Raw genomic sequence first — 17,927 nt, 5'->3', positions numbered from 1 at the left:
TAACCTTTCCCAGCATATGTTCTCCTATCGCTGGGATGGCATAACAATATGCAAGCTGACCAGGGCACATGTGCACACCAAGCCCATTGTACAGTTGCAGGCTCATCTGCATAGATTTCATTCGGATGAAGTTGAGGGCCTTTGGATGTTGAACTGCGTGTTGGAACAAGGCTGCTTAACTACTCACAGGCTGTGAGATAGTGCCTGACTGAATATGTTGAGCAGGCAGGCGCTGTTGGGGAAAACGAACTCCTAACAACAGATGGTATTTATATCAAAAGTCTTTCTGGAGCTGGCATAAGAGGGTGAAATGCATTTTGGGGTACAGCAAGATTTAGCTGCTCCTTGCCTTTTGGGATTCATTGACTTCAGACTGAGCCAACTGCTTGCCTTGATGTCCCCCCTTCCATGGATTTCCTGTAGATTATTTGGCAGGTATTAAGGATCCAGAAATCAATTCCGAAGACTTCAAGAGAGTACGAGTTTTAAACGGAAATATACATTTTGTGTTTTGTGTGTGGGTCTTTTCTTCTTCTTCTTCTTCTTCTTCTTCTTCTTCTTCTTCTTCTTCTTCTTCTTCTTCTTCTTCTGCATTACTTGCTTCAAGAGCAAAAGATGGCCATAGATATAAGCTGTGTTTCCTTATGTGGGGGTTGGGGTTGGGGTCAAGAATAGACATGGACCATAAGAGCCCTGCTGGATCAGACCAAAGGTCACCTAAGTCCAGAGTTGTCTTTCCCACAGTGGCAAATCAGAAGTCTCCAGGAAGCCTGCAGGCAGGACAGGAAGGTGATGGCCCTTTCCTATTTTCATCCTCTAGCAGCTGGGACTCAGTAGCACACATCCTTTGCAGCTGGAGGCTATGTATTGCCATCATTATCAGTAGTCAAACTCCTCCTCTATGTACTCACCTAATGATCCCTTTTTTAAATTCATCTTTCAAAGTCCCAGACTTTCAATTGCAAGGAGGTTATAACCCAGATGTTTGCTCACTCTTGGTTCAGTATGTTGGGGAATATTATCTGCTCACATGCAGAAATGGCCAGCCTTGGGCTTAGGACTGGTGAGTCTCTCAGAGGAGAAAACAATTTCTCATTTGCACATGCCACTTAATTTGACTGTATGACATTTGAAATTGGCCAGCGCTGAACATTGCGGCTGGACTAAACGGCGAGGACAACAGAAGCTGCTAGACGGCAATAAAGCATCAAGGCTGATATAAAATAAGCCAGGTGGCTGGCAATGCTGTGCTGACTCACTAGGCTGAATACAAGCAAATAAATGCTGCAACCATTCATGCAAGGGGCTTGCTGTCTGCTTAGGCTTGAACCCACTGCCAGTTCAGCCAGTGAGTTGCGGATAAAAGTGATAGATGATTATCCTCATTGGTGAGGGGGGGAAAGTGTTTCTATGCATGCTTACAGGATGGAGAGGGAAGTCTGGTCCTCGGAGCAACAATGCTCTCCCCTTCATATAGCCCATTTTATAAAGGAAACCATTCTGCAAAGCTGTGCCCACCAGATCAGGCAGTGAATTCTTGCCAACCATTTGACTAGCAAATCCTTACGGGCCCCTTGCTCAGGGTGGAATGAGACACGTGAAGTGGAAACTGGCACTTTAGTATAGCAACTTGGCTGTTAAAAACACTCAAATGTCAACATGTCCCTGAGGTGTGCTTAGGTGGGCCAATAGGATGCAAAGGCAGAAGCACAATGTTTGGGGTGGTTTTTTTTTTTAAATGAAGATGCTCTGAATGCCAACACTCTGCAAAAGAAAACCACACTGATTTGATCAAGGAGATTCTTCTCTTTTCCCACCTGCCTTACTTCTGTGCCTTATATTTTCCAGCAAGTGCCCATAATTATGCCCAGAGGGGAGCCATATATTGCAGGGATCTCTGTGGGAAGGACATGTGTTTCTGTCTCTTCTATAAGCACAGACTTATTGCATTTCCCCCCACAACACATATCCATCTTTTTACAGAGAGCTGGCCATATGGTATCAGGGCGGGACAGAATTGAGTGAACCTACCAACCAGCTCCAGGAAGGAGGAAATCACATGGAGTAAAGCAAAGTCCTGTATAAATGCAAATCTGAATGCAATATTCAACGTGAAAAAACGCAAACATCAATTTTTAAGCGTCTGATAAATTCTCCTGGATGCAGCCTATTTACATAGAACTCAAGAGGAGCAATGAGACCACAGACTGAAGTATATGAGATTCAAATACTTGGCTTGGCCCTGCACTGTGTTCAAAACACGCTGATAGATAGTGACCAGTTCCCATATTGGCGGCTTTTATCCAGTGGTTATCAGAATTTCAAAAAGGCAGGAACTTACCCAGCCATAACAATGAAGAAATCCAGGCGGTTCCAAGTGTCTCCGAGGTAGCATTTCTTGCCAAAGATCCCCAAGGCCACCATTTTAAAAACCATCTCCATAGCAAAGAAGATGAAGATGAAATCATCAAAAACCTGAAAGACCCATAAGAATAAGTGAGGTGGGGTTCAACTTGTCTCCACGGCTATTTTCCCTCGACCTTATACTTCACAACGTATTGAGCAAGAATTAATTTCAATACTCAGAACAAACATACACTGACATAACACTCTTCTGCACTGTATTTGGGGTGTTACATTGCCGTAAATGACAGCAGTTGCTTCTTGTAGCAGCAATGCGGTCTAGTCTTGCATTGGAAAGCACAAAAGCAGATGTGCTGGTTCAGACAGACAAGCCAGAGATATTGCCAAAGCAGGCAAAGAAGAGGGTGGCTCTTTCCTCCCCTCCTTCTGTTGTAGGAGGGAAGCGAAGGAACAGCAGTGATGCCTGTGTCAATTGTGTACAGGGCAAAGGAAGGGAGATGGTAGAAGCCCACAGGAAGGTCCTGTGATAAACCAGGCTCCTGAGTTTTGAGAACAAAGGGCTCACCAGTCTACTCTGAAGCAAGAGTGGCTTGGCAGTCTGAGAAACCCCAAGCGGGTGGGTTAGAGGGGGCAACATGGTGGTTCACCTACTGCCATTATGGAGAAGGAGTTACCTACCTGCAAAATTTTACATCTGTTGGAGAGGCAGTCCATATCATCACAAGGCTGGTACATCCCAAGGGTCACACAATTCAGTAGGATCACCATCATACTGACAAATTCAAACCAAGTGGGAGGAAGAAATGAAGTCAAGGAAAAACATTCAGCCACAAAGAATGCAACCAAGTCCAAGTTCTGGCAGAATAAAAGCATTTAAAACACACACACAAATCCCATACACAACAAAAACAAATCCCTCAAACACCTTACTTCAGACTATGCAGCAGGGACACCACCGGACCAAAGGGACTTCATACAAATTATACATCAGGTGGTAAATCTGTTCCTGAGTAAAACCACTTCAGGTTGCCAGTGGAGGAAGGAGGAAATCACATGGAGTAAAGCAAAGTCCTGTATAAATGCAAATCTGAATGCAATATTCAACATGAAAAAACGCAAACATCAATTTTTAAGCATCTGATAAATCCTTTAAAAACCAGATATAATAAACATATTTTTTATGACATTCTGCATGCATAGGCTGGAAAGAACACCAGAATAGTAGATTTATATGAGTAGGATTCTTTCCCCACTTTTTGTAGCATCAATTTATTTTCTTTCCATATCGCCCAGTAAGAAAACTCAATAAACAACCTTCCCCCCTGCCCCACAAATGACAAAATATATTATAACTTACAGTTACAGTTCTCCTCACATTTATGTTGGTTCACTTAGCATCAAACAACATCAAGCAAAGCAGTATCATTCAATGCACTTGGTACGAACATATAAACCCTCTTCATTCATTGGCAGACAAGCGGGGTTTTGTGTTAACACCTCATGCCAACCACTTCCATGGGTTGAGGCCACGTCTGCAGCTAAGGAGTCTGCCAAATATATGTAGGTTTCAGCTCATGGGAACAGCCTATGTGAATTTGGCAGGTTGTCCTGCAGCTGACATGCCTTCAACTCGTGAGCAGCCTTGGAGAGGGTCAGGGCAAAAGTGCATAGTGCTGCTCTCCTCCCTTGAGTGATCATTGCGATGAGTTTGACAGCGCATGAAGAGGGCCAAGTTCAGAGGTTCTGCTTCCAAACATTATTATTATTAATTGCCTTCCACATACATACAAGGCGAAGTACAAAATATAATAAAAACAGCTAAAAACCGGTTTAAAACAGCATGCAAAATAACAGCAGATTAATGTTAAAAACAATACAAAGTAGACACCCATGGCGGTGGCACATTCATTCAATTGGGAAAGCTTGTTGGAAACAAATATGTTTCTGGAAAGTGCAGATACCGGGCATCTGTTGTATCTCAACAGAAATGCTATTCCACAGGAAAGGGACAGCCACACTAAAAGCCCTGCTCTGAGTTACTGCACTGGCCATGAGGCTTCCATAAAACAATTGGATTTCTGCCTCCTGTGCTGACTTCTAATTTGGTAAATTAATTCATCCATTATCAATACATCCCAATGTTTTGAGCCCTGTCCCCTTCTATTGGCGTTTCCATTTTTGTGTAATCTTTCATTTCTTAAGAACTGCTGGATCGGAGCAAAGGCTTATCTAATCAAGCATCATGTTTTCCACAGTAGCCAACCAGGTATCTCTGGGAAGTCTACAAGCAGGGCATGAGTGCAATAGCTCTCTCTCCTGCTGTTGCTCCCCAGCAAACGGTCTTCAGAGGCATACTGCTTCTGATCCTGGAGGTCATCCTGACTAGTGGTCATAGATAGCCTTAACCTGAATTTGAATAATTCTCTTTTAAAGCTGTCCAAGTTGGAAACAACCATTACCACATATTGTGGTAGCAAGTTCCACAGTTTAACTATGTGCTGCTTAAAAACACATATTTTTTTTCTATCCTGAATCTCCCATGATTCAGCTTCACAGGATGCCCCTGGGTTTCTGTATGATGATGATGATGATGATGATGATGATAATAATAATAATAATAATAATAATAATAATAATAATAATAATGAACAATTACTTGCCTTTCTCCCCAAAACTCTTTTCCCATAGGGGAGACCCTTCAGACCCTTAGGCATTTTGGTTGCCCCTTTCTGCATCCAAAATTCTGCAAATCATTTCTCAACAGCAAATGAGGAAGATGTGCCTGCTTGAGGTGTTACGTCCACGTTGAAGCAACAGATTGGAGAAATTAGAGAGGAAAGATTGATTTGGGGGAATTGCTCTATCCTACAGTGGGAGCCAATGAAAACTAGATGGCTTCCAAATGATTCTTCTCTTCCTCTCTTTCACAGGAAATTAGGGATACTAATTTCGTCCAATTGCCATACTGGAAGGAACAGATCACTGGTTCATCTAAACCGTTATTTTGCTCCCAACAGTGACGAAAGCTGGATGTAACTTCCATGATGGGCTTAATTGTGCTACACTTTAACTAGGGGGGGAAATATGTTTCTTTACCCCAGCTGGCAATCAGTAAATATCCTAAAGCATGAGGATTGATAGCCCTTGTAATTGTTTTCCTAGCTGCTGCATGTTGCGCCTGGAAATGCTTATCAGACTAAATGGCAAAACCTTCATTTCTGGAGGCTCATACCAAGATAATGCCTGATAATCAATAGCCAGAGACTTGTCGTTTTCTGATAGTCCCCCCCTGCCCAAAATGACTTTGCAGATTTCACTAAATGCCACTTCTCTTTGCATATTATGAAGCACTGGAAACACACAAAAGCATGGATTATTATTTACACTCCTATTTATTCCATATAATCCTGCACTGATTTTCCCCCTTCCCAGACTGAACTATCCTAAATCCAGATTTACATTTCTGCTAAAAGTTTTCTAAATTGCTGTTGCACTGGCAAGCAGCCCTAAATTCAATGAAAGTGCTTTAATGCCCTTTGTTTTGTAGCTTATACATTTAAATTTCATCTAAATGAGAATAAAGCCCCTATTATTCCTCCTTGTAAAGAGCTACCAAAACCCATGAATATTACAATCAACATCTATACAGATAAAAGGAGACTGGGTTTTACTAGAATGCACAGTTTTGAGGAAGATTTAAGATACACTGGAGTCTGTTGCTCAGCGGGAATAGCAAATAGGCTGAGCAAGATATAAGGAGAAGCAAGTAGAGGAATGGAACTTGATAGTTCATTCCTGAATGCATTTACCTACCTGCTTCCTTCCAAACAGATGTGCTTGCAGTCTTACATCCTAATCCTAAAGTGGTAAAGGATGCACATGCTATTGAATCTAATGGGACTAAATTTCATGTAACTGCCCTGATTCACTTTAAGAGCATGAACGTGTATAAAAAGGTAAAGGATCCCTGGACAGTTAAGCCCAGTCAACGGTGACTATGGGATGTGGCGCTCATTTTGCTTCGGGCTGAGGGAGCCAGCGTTTGTCCACAGACAGCTTTCCGAGTCATGTGGCCAGCATGACTAAACTGTGACCACCATTTACCTTCCCACCACAGCAGTACCCATTTATCTACTTGCACTGGTGTGCTTTTGAACTGCTAGGTTGGCAGAAGTTGGGACAGAGCAACAGGAGCTCACCCCGTCGCACAGATTCAAAACGTCGACCTTCCGATCAACAAGCCCAAGAGGCTCAGTGGTTTAGACCAGAGCGTCAGCCGCTCCTGCCTGTGTATTCAGTCTCCTACCCCAGTGATGTCCACAAGCACACCCCATTTCTTTTGCCCATTTAAGTGATTGCTCTATTCAACACTATGGAGAAAGGAAAGGGCACACACTTAGGGATGTTACCATGGCAGGGCAAAACCTGACCCCTTAACTCTGGACATTGTGGGCAGGAGAGGAAATCCCATGGATGAGTGCAATTAAGATGCATCTGTGAGAAGAAGGCTCACTGAGAGAGACTCTCCATAAGCTTTTGAAATATACAGCTCCCTGCCCTTTGCTTCATTTTTCCAATCTATATAAAGAAAATTGGGGACTTGCAGCATATGTACGGAGTTCCAGAAAGTTCTACATTTCTCATATAAGGTCTATACATAATTTACAGTGTACCCTCTTAAGTCCTAAATTAAGCAAACATAAAATGAGGAACTCCTTTCAACATAACTGTCCCGACATCTTGAATTCCTACTGGCGTTGCAAAACAGGAACAGTTCCAGTTTCCATCCACCAAAAGCTTGGAACAGACATATGTACGTTCCCTCAGGGAAGAGAAGCTGGTAGCGGAACCTGATCTGCCTTGGCTTCGGTTTTTGTCCAGGAATATTTCAGCAGCCAAACTCAGCGGTCCTCTGCCCTGCATTTTGCTCAGGAGAGGCAGCAATACACTGTGTGCACAGTTCTCCTTTCTGTGTTAAATTGTTTGAAGATTGTAAAAAAAGCATTCCAGACTATCATTTGGCAGTCTAATGATGCAGAATGGATACTTCAATGGTGAAATGCACACAGATGACTAGGATAACAGCGCTGTAACTTTATTTTAATTTTTATACCAAATATATATATTTATACCTCAGGACAGATACGTAACTACAAAATGAGTAATATAGGTTGGTCAGATCAGTAGGATCTTCTCAGCAGTGACTTAAGCAGCAGACACCATCTAACTTTGACAGTCACATGGAAGCATGAAGCCTTTTCAACAGTGCAATCCTGTGCATGTCTACTCAGAAGTAAGCTCCATTGATTTCAACGAGACTTTCTCTTTAAAAAAATAGTGAGTAAACGGGTTGGAAACTAATAGATTTTTTCAAGTCGTATATATATTATTTTTTTACAATTCCTTTTAAATGCTTCATCTGAGATGGAGAGAGCAGGAAGAGGCTATTCTCCTGCTTGTGGACTTCCAGGGCCACTTGGCTGGCCACTGTGAGAAACAAGATGCTAGACTAGATAGGCCATTGGTCTGCTCCAGCAAATCTCTTTTTATATGCTAAACCTCCACTTGCACAATACCTGTACTTTTAAAGCATTATCATGCCACATGAAACAGTCCTGGCTTCCATCAAAGAATCCTGGGAACTGTCGTTTGTTATGGGTCCTGGGAGTTGTTAGGAGACCCCTATTCCCCTCACAGAGATACAGTTTTAAATATTTTAACAATCAATCCCTCTTCTCAAGTAACTTTGGGCATCACTTTCTGTTCCACCCTGTGGTCGACACACACAGCTCTGTTTCCATTCTGCTGCTGTTGGGTTTCTGCCAAAACTATGTTATTCATCTTGCTGTTTGCTGTGGTGAAATTACATAAATTACGTAATGAATTACAGTCATTACGTAAGTTACATTGCCATTACATTATTCCACCCTATTCATTTCAGAGGAAACACAATGGGAATTTGGGCACGGAGACATAATCAATTATGTATCATTTGCAGACAGTGAATACCAATTGTATTTGATGGATCAATCTTTGTTCTGGACAATTTCCACTCCTGTTTTTGTAAGAATCCTCTGCTGTCCCTATGGGGCAGTGGGTGACTTTCGCACACACCCTTCAGCCTGTGGCACCACAGGCAAAATTTAGCATAAATTGAGTGAAAAGCCGTATCAATCATGGAGGGGCTTAAATATTTAGATGACCAATTCCAGCATGTCCAAAAGGAATGACAAGAGATAAAAGAAGTCAAGTGAGAAAAATAGAACTTTGTAAATCTCTCTCCATGTCCCATCCACCTACACTCCCCCCCCCGAATCAAGAGCATTCAGAAAGGGTTAATTATAACTATCTGCTTCCTTCAATGTGTCTCACCACTGTCAGCCACAGGGACTATCTCTAGTCACCACGGCAACAAACTTGAACCAGGTTTATAAGCCTGCTTTTTGCTGTATCTCATTCTCCACCGCTTTCTATTTCTCTTCCCCCTCGCCACCCCCAAACCCTCTCCTGTATCTAAGCGTGTAATTAATTTCAACTTCTGACAAAGCCAGTATTCAAAAACCACATCATTCAGTCAGAAGTTTCATTACTAATTAACTTTCCTCAGTTCAAGTTTTCTAATTAGCAATGAACTTTCCTTTTCTCGCTCCCATCATACTGGCCGCCTAAGTTCCTGCCGTTAATCTTTTTCTCTGTCCTGCTAAATCCCTCCCTCCCTTCTTTTCCTCCTCCTCCTCCTCTCATTATCAGTTTGTATTTCGGAACCCAGAGGCATACATAAGTCGGTGGCCTTATGAGACAAAGCTGGTCTCCATAGGTGGGCAGTATTTAAAATAAATAAATAATCAAAGCCAAGAACACAGGAATTGTCACACTGGATTAGACTGTCTGTCTGTTGGACCAGTATCCTCTTTCTGGTGATGCCATGCATGCTCCAGATGGTTCACAGGAACTTGCAAGAAACCCTATTGTGATCGATTATGGAATCACTCACCCTGAGGGGAAGTTTCTTCCTAAAACACCATCCGTTTGTAGGTAGTTCATGTCCTTAAGGAAACAAAGGTTTATGTCTTATTTTATAATAACTTGTGACTGGAAGATGGACTACTCCAATTAAACCATAATTTACACACTCCATTTAAAACCCTTCTGCAGTTCTTCTTTCTGGATCAAACACCTCCCCTCCTACTTTTCTCTTAGTCCTCTACTTCCTGCTGCATTGGTTCTGCTCCAGTAGCTCAGCACCTTATTCCCACATAATATAAATGAATAAATAAAATGATGGTCCGGAAAGGAAGACCATTAATTTTAATTTCTCGGCGAAAAGTCACTGCAGTTGGTTCCATCTGAAAGAACATGTATGAACCAGATTCATAATTCCCTTTCCATTTTGGTGACAATTACTGCCAATCGCCTCTTGCTTCTCCCCTCAGCTAGTGATTGGCTAGGATCCAGCTGTGTGACTCTTAATAAGGCCATCATTTCTATTCTGAAATATATGTTGTAGAGCTTGGGACTGTCAACTGCTAAAAGCCGTAACATCTGAGACACTTAAAGAGTCCCAGGAACATTACAGGTCATAAATGGGGAATGAACATAAAACAGTGATAATGCATACGTGCATCAGCATAAAATTCTGTAACATATGCCTGAGCTAACCCCTCCTCAATCTACTTAAAAAAAAAACTTTTCATCGTTTCCTAGTAGTTTGTTTCATGGATGTGAACATTGTGATCCAGTACAATGAATGCTATACTTAGACCTGGAAAAGCTGGGTTCATATCCTCACTTAGACTCACGCCAACTTCAAAGAATCCTTTTTTGTGTTAAAAAAAAATACTTAAATAATGCAGACGGAATCCAGATAGAAAAGAAATCCTGATAACACTTAGCTAACACAGAGCTGAAGCAGTATATCAATTGAAGAGAAACATGTTTTTTAAAATACTTTTTTTAACTTCAGACTTTGTATATAACAGAAAGACATTCAACCAAACAGACAGAGGAAAAGCTCCTCCAGAACAACACATACACCCCTAGGGTAGCTAACACTCGGAACAGAACTAACCCTTAAATTACACACTGAATGTAGCCACAAACATCCAGCATTTTGCACTCCACCGGATCTCCCCGGCTAAAAAATCATTTGACCTTTCTATGCATGTATTTTTGTAGGTGCTTTTCTCTTTAAAATACATGCCAGTGCTAATCTGGCCCCCATATGTGTATTTTAATGAGACAAACATCTACAAAAACACACACAAACAGAACAAATCATACGAGACCCACAGCACAATTAATTCATATCTGAGGTTTATTCACAAGTACTTAAGTATTGTTAGGAACAGCCGTCACACAAAGCACTGGATCTCAATCCAAATTCTGCTACCTGCAATATAAAGTGACTAATGATCTCCATGATTGGATTATTGGACCAGAGAGGAGCAACAGATGGGCAGAAACTAGCCCACCAAGGCCTTTCTTCTAGAAAAGCTTTCATCGCAGGTCTAGCACAAAGCATCTACACGCACAGCAAAATTATATATGTCTTAATTCACAAAACCCCACATAGTGTTTTAAGGACCACCTGATTCCTTATGCTACACTTCAGCCATGGAGATCCTCTGATGGGGCACTGCTGGGGTTTGCTCAGCCTTTACTAAGACCAAACTTTTCATGTGACAGGCCCTGCCCTGTGGAACTCCCTGCCAGTAGAGGCTCAGCAAGAATAATCCCTGCCTACATCTCCTGAAAACTGACTAACAAAGGCCTCTGAAATGTGGATTTCTTTTTCCCAACCAGTTTTCAAAATAAAGTACAGCATAGCATCCTTGGTAGCTTATTGGCCCTCTATTGTCTCTCCACATATAAAAACCTAGACAAGGAACAGGATGCCTTGAGTTTACTGCAGGACAGTTAATATTTCATTTAGAGCAGAAGTAATGGCTTGTGGTGTGAATGTTAAATCATCAGACAATGCTAGGCAGTAAAGGTCTCTGCCACATCTCCCGTGGCTACCTTCCCACCATTTTACTCACTTTCTACTCGTCCCGTTGTCCTCTCTCTTTCTCTCCCTCTCTCTCTTATCCTGGTCAGTTTTCTATACAATACAGGTGACAGCATGACAAATCCTCCATCACCAGCACAGTCTGAATCTGTCAGTCTGGGTGAATAGGAATGTCTAATTTATTTTCCTTCTCAAATACCCTTCTCTTGCAGACAAAGGCTTTCTTTGCCTATGCGCTTGGGGCAGTGGTGGGGGGGGGGAGTAGGCTTTCAGTAGACATCAGGTCTCCTCGCTCCTCTGCAACTGGGTGGGGAGTGGAGACCAAGACAAAACATTTTTCAACCTCTGTGGTTTGAGCAAACACATTGTCAAAGTCACTTACCTCATTTATACCTCTGGGCTGACTCTGACATGGGCCCCATCTGCACTCTACATTTAAAGTAGTCCCATACCCCTTTAAACAGTCAGGGGCTGGGAGCAGCAGGGAGCCATGTTCGCTGTTTGACCCGCCCTAAGCTCGCCAGCTGCTCCAGGTCAGTGTTGAAGTAAGATGCAGCAGCTAGTCCAGTAGGCTTTTGTAAATGGAATGGGTAGAGAGAAAGAGACACCATTCCATCCTTTGCCTGGGTTGCACTTTACCAATGTACATGTGTGCCCTTGCTTAGCCTTCTGAACCTGTCAAGGTCTTTCAATTCCATCAACCACGATATCCTTTCAAAACAAAACAAAAAACAAAAAAAATCCTTCCGGTGGCACCTTAGAGACCAACTAAGAAGCTCATACCAAGAACAAACTTAGTTGGTCTCTAAGGTGCTACTGGAAGGAATTTTTTTTATTTTTTATTTTGTTTTGACTATGGCAGACCAACACGGCTACCTACCTATAACTGGAACTATGGAAGATATCCTTTCAGATCAACTGGCTGAATTGGAAATAGATGGAGTTGCTCTGCAGTGTTTCTGTAGGTTTCAGAAGAACATAGGACGCTGCCTTATATTTGGTCAGAGTGTTGGTTATCTAGTCCACTGCTGCCCACTCAAGCTGGCAGTATCTTCTCCAGAGTCTCAGGCCTTGGTCTTTCATGCCACCTGCTACCTGATTCTTTTAACTGTAGATGCCAGCAGGGACTGGATGTGGGGTTTTCTGCATGCAAAACATGTGCTCTAAAAATGAGAAATGTCCTTTTCCTACTGCGAAATGGCCCTAAAGTGTTGTTGGGGGAACTCCTGTTCTACGCTTTGGGAATTGCCCTGTGGTTCTGTCTTCTTCCATACGCTTTTAAACATTTAGATTAAACCACTGTTGGAGGTTATTAGGGAATTTGGAGTTTAGTGTCATCAGTATGCTGATGACTCCTCGTAATAGTTCTCATTTTTCTCAAATACCAATGAGGCAGTGGAATCCCTAAGCCGTTGTCCGGAATTAGTAATGTGCTGGATGAGGGCCAATAAAAGAAAACTTGGCACAGATCAGGCTGAGGTGATGACAGTTAGTGGGACTTTAGATGATGGAACTGGTGAATGGTGTACTCCTGATGAGAGTTTCATACCTTCTATCAGAGCACAGGAACTTAGGAAGCTGCCTCAATAGTCAGACCGTGAATAATACCCAAAAAACCAAGGTCACGTACAACAATATGCAAAATACACAACAAACATAACCGGCTGATACTATATTGAATATACATAGGTTTCAGTAGAATGTTTGCATCTATGTATATTGGTTTCTAGTTCTACATTATACCGTTTATATGTAAAATGATGCTATACTGAGACTAATTTATCAGCCGGTTACATTTGTTATGTGTTTTTCAATAGTCAGACCAGCTCAGCATTACCCATGCCCGCCACACCCTCTCAAGAGCTCTCTTCTGTAATCAAGGCCTTGCCTTGGATTGCCTTATAAGCAACACCTCCATCTTGTATACAAAGTGTTTCCTTTTCATACAGCACTCTCATAGGATGTAATTATGGCCACCAACGTGGATGGCTTTAAAACAGAATTAGACAAAGTTATTGGAGGATAAGACTATCAATGGCTATCAATGCCACAATGGCTACCTTTTCCCTCCACTGTTGAGAGCAGCATGCCTCTGAAAAACAGTTGCTGGGGTATCACAAGTGGAGAGGGCACTGTTGCAATCAGGCCCTCCTTTTTAGGCTTTCCATAGGCAACTGATTGGCTAGGATGAGAAACGGATGCTGGATTAGATAGGCTTTTGGACAGATCCAGCAGGGTTCTTCTTGTAAAGGAAGTCCTGTTCCCTTTTGCATGTGGCCACCTTAGCTGGTGTCAGTCTTCAGGATTTACAATGCATGTTTACTTGGAAGTCAAGTCTCAGTATGTTCAACGGGGCAAGCATGAATAATGATCTGCTGATCTATCCTATGGAGCAAAATGTATTGGCTGGCCATGAATTGCCAGTCTAGCCCTGGCCCAGTACCAAAGTAGTTGTGTGTGTGTGTGTGTGTGTGTGTGTAAGCTGGGATTTATAAAATAAGTCTGCTTTCTTTCTTTCAACACCTGTGGCTGGGAAATAATCCAGTTGGCAGACCCATACAATGAGGCTGAGCCCAATTCAAATTCGGTTGTTACGCAGCCTTCCTTTGTGAGATCAGCACAGCAGCAAAAGCACCTTTACCTGAGGGCATCACCCAGAGAACAATAACCACTGAAATAGGTATTTCTGTATACATTCTGTTTGGTGAGGAGAAGAACTAAGAGCTAGGAAGTGTCTTAGCTTTGCTGATATATCATTATCATATTTGACTGCCTGCCTGCTTTACAGCCTAACAGGTAACTTCATTTTCTATTAAAAGATTACTATTTGTCCTAATATCTTTAGCTATTTGTTCAGCAGATGCCTTTTTGAGCATCCTAAAATCCCTCAGACTATTCAGCTGGCAAAGTTAGTCTCTTCCATTAGGCACACTTCTTGAATTTTTCATGTGTAAAGGATATTTCTTTTGGCCTGGATAAATTCATGTGCATGCTCACATAATCGCTGAAGGGGATTCCCCGTGCTTTGCTTGTTTTGTTTCTGACAGCCTCCTTTAACAGTGATGCAACTCTGTGTTGACTCCAGCAAAGTTTGACAGAAATGGGCCTCTAATTAGATCTTCAGCTGCCTCCTTGCTGACTCTGTGCATTTTAAAGTTCCCAGTTTTCCTCCTCCAGGCCATTCCCTGCCTCCTCATCCCTCCAAAGTTTAGCGCTGGTATGAAGAGTGATATTTCTCTTCCCATTTTTCTGGATTTCTTCCACAGTTTGCTCTTTCTCTCCCTAGCTACCCTTTCTAAAGTTGCAGGTGTGGGACTTCCTATCCATTTTATCCCTTCACTTTATTTTTAGTGCTCTTTCTTCCTCCCTCTTGAATTCATTCACATCAACAGCCAAGTCGCTTAGGAACAGATGAAAGTTGCCTTATGCAGGAGGATTACCAACTTTTGCTTTTATTAGCATTTATTTATTGCATCTATATCCCATATTTCTTCCAAGGTGCTCAGTGGCTCCCCCCACTTTTTATCTGAATAACAACCCTTCCAGGTAGGTTAGACTTAGTGATTGTTACTGATCCAAGCTCACTGTCGGGGTGGGTTTCAAGAGCAGGTCAGCAATAGCTCACAAACTATCAGTGAAGTTAACTTTTTATTCAAAGAAACAAAACAGCACAGGCCTAGTGAGTACAGCAACTCATCCCAGTAGATCTTGCCCCGATGAGTCAGTTGCAAGGACTGAAGGTCCTTGCCCTCCCACAGCTGCCTAAGTCTCCTTTTCCTCTGGGTCCTTCCCAAGCAATCTGAAACTCCGACGGCTTGTCTGTCTATGCTGCATCCTCTTCATACCCCTACGGGTTCTGGGAGACCAGAGGGGAGGGGAGCTGGTTGCAGCAGGAGAGGGAGACCCCCTGGCTTCTTCAGCAGCCTGCCTCATATCTGTCTTTCAACTCCCCTCCTTTCCAGCCTTTGCTTCTGCCTCTGATTCCAGCTGCTCTATGCCAGACTCGTTCTGTTCACTAAACCCTATTACCTCTTCAGCTTCCAACACCTCCTCCTCCCAGTCCAACTCCTCCACCTCCCTCTGACCACTCATCATCATCCCACCACCAATCCCCTGGCACTGAGCTTTCTTCCCTTGGGGTTTCCATGGGGGTTTCCCAGCTGGTGCCTCCCACCACTTCTCTGCATCCAGCCTATCTATTACAGTCACACAGTGAACTTCATGGCTGAGTGGGGATCTGAAGCTGGGTATTCCTGATCCTAGTCTAGCACTCTTAAGCAATGCACTGCAATGGGCCACTCCACTGCTTTTAATAGCAGCATAACCACCAGACACCAACAGGTAATAACACTCAGCTCCAGAGGCAGTAGAACAGGCCAGACCATTTTTTAAATAGTAGTCTGGCAACTTTTGCCTTGTATTATTGAAAATCATGTTTAAAAAAATGTGCTGCTGGTTTTAGCTTGGGAACTGTTATAAACAAATGAATGGAAAAAGCATACTGGAGGAGAAGGAAAGCTTTCACACATTGAAAACCTAGAGGACTCCAAGGGCCAGTTACACAGTTTACAGTTTGTAAATTCAAATGCTTGTTTTCACTGTATACTGAACAGGTTGCATTTCTGCTATTTCTTTTCTTTCTTTCTTTCTTTTTTACTGGATATGCTAGTTCAGAAACATTTCCACCCTGAGAATGTGCTTGGGCAAACTTGTTCTTGCAGTGCAGTGGAAATTCGCACCCACATCTGCAGACTTGATGTTGCTGCTACAAAAGGAAATAACCCAGCTTCTTGAATTAGATGGCAAGGAATTCTATTCTCAGGATTAGTTACTAGCTTAATGTGATTATAGCTTTACTGTATGCAGATTTTCAGCCTGTTGACTGTTGTTAGCCATCAGCCAGCACTCCATTGGTGACCACATGCTTGAGGCAGTAGATAATTTCGTCTTCCTGGCTTCTAGCATAACAAGCAACCTCCTCATTAATGCTGAGCTGGACGACTACAGTAATGGCTCATCTCTCCAAGAGGGTATGGAAGAATACCAAGGTGAAGGTCTACCAGGTCTTCATGTTGAGCATGCTGCTTTGTGGAACTGTATTGTGGGCAACTTACAACCATCAGGTGCAGAGCCTCGACACCTTCTACAAGGGTACCACATGGCAGGACAAAATTTCTAACAAATGTACTCCCCCAAGCCCACATTCCAAACATGTTTGAACTCCTGCCTCAGCGACATCTATGATGGCTTGGTCATGTCCACAGAAGGAAAGAGGGCAGGATTTCCAAGGACGTGCTCTATGGGGAGATGGCTTCAGGAACCAAGCCCATTGGCAGACCAACTCCATGTTACAAAGATGCCTGCAAATGTGACATGAAGGCTGGCAACATCAACTCTGCCATGTGGGAATCCCCTGCAGACGATCACAGTGTCTGGAGACAGGCAGTCAGGGCATGTTTCCATAGCAGTGAGCAGGCGCTGCAACCTCCAATAGTTTGACTTCACCCCTCAAGGTGCACTTCTCTATTTTCTCCCAAGACAGACTGACATCAACAACAACTATTGCTATATCTGTGCATCATCAAAAGATAATCATGAATTTTATTTAAAATATTTACATCCTGTAATATCTTTATAGGATATTTTAGGTGATGATAAAAGCAATTAAAAATAGACATTAAAGTTGGAAGCTTAAATTCTACACAGGATTTAATATATCTTATATTCCCCATAATAATCCCGCAATGCCCATCTCCACAGGCAAGGACATAACTACTTTTACTTAAAAGTAAGTTCCATTGTGCTCCAGAACACTTGCTTAGATTGCAGCCTTCAATCAATAAAGGTTCTCCTAATTTGTAGTGTGTGAAGCAGCTCCTATTTTTTCCTGGCATTATTGAAATGGCTCTTTAATAAGTCATTTCCTGTTCCCTCCTGGGCCACAGCCATTACTGAAATTGGCCCATTAATCAATCATTTCCTGATCTCTCCTGGCAAACTAGCCCTGTAATTAATTGTTTTCTCTTTGCAGCCAAAGCGATCACACCAGTTGCTTTTTATTTCTTTTTTATTTTATTTTTTATTAGTGCAATTGCAATTTAGCAGGAAAAAATGAAATAAAAATGAGATTTTTAAAAGAGTCATAATTCCAGCTTTTGGAGAAGAGACTACACAGCAGGATATATAATGCAGTGCAGTCAGGAAATGGAAGGCAAGCAATGGAGAAAGGTAGGTTTTCACCAGTCATGTCATCAACTGCCTCATAAACCAATCTTTCCACCAGACAAGGTGGCACTGTAACAAGTTAGAAAGGCTTCCAGAAACAAAGTCCTTAATGAGAGATGAAAACACAGAAACACTAAAATAGAGCTGTTCAGCAGTGACATAATTTGCCTTTGCTATGGCAGCCTTACCCAATTAGGTGTCCTCTAGATCAGGCATCCCTAACCTGCGGCCCTCCAGATGTTTTGGCCTACAACTCCCATGGTCCCTAGCTAACAGGACCAGTGGTCAGGGATGATGGGAATTGTAGACCAAAACATCTGGAGCAGTGTTT

The 17,927-nt window shown here is 42.5% G+C and overlaps 1 protein-coding gene across 4 annotated transcripts in view; it reads right to left on the bottom strand.

Moving 5' to 3' along the window:
• CACNA1I (calcium voltage-gated channel subunit alpha1 I) overlaps positions 1-17,927 on the bottom strand; it is a 262,441-nt gene that overhangs the window by 139,649 nt on the left and 104,865 nt on the right. For 3 of the 4 annotated variants that reach the window (XM_033162213.1, XM_033162215.1, XM_033162214.1), the window contains exons 2-3: positions 3,043-3,154; positions 2,342-2,475 (exon numbers count right to left, since the gene is read on the bottom strand). In XM_033162213.1, coding sequence (XP_033018104.1) covers positions 2,342-2,475; positions 3,043-3,154 — 246 coding nt within the window. The remainder of the gene's footprint in view (positions 1-2,341; positions 2,476-3,042; positions 3,155-17,927) is intronic. The other variant, XM_033162216.1, reaches the window with a different exon arrangement.

Source organism: Lacerta agilis, chromosome 10, assembly GCF_009819535.1.
Source record: "Lacerta agilis isolate rLacAgi1 chromosome 10, rLacAgi1.pri, whole genome shotgun sequence".
NCBI lineage: Eukaryota > Metazoa > Chordata > Lepidosauria > Squamata > Lacertidae > Lacerta > Lacerta agilis.
This window is presented reverse-complemented; position numbering and strand designations above follow the sequence as displayed.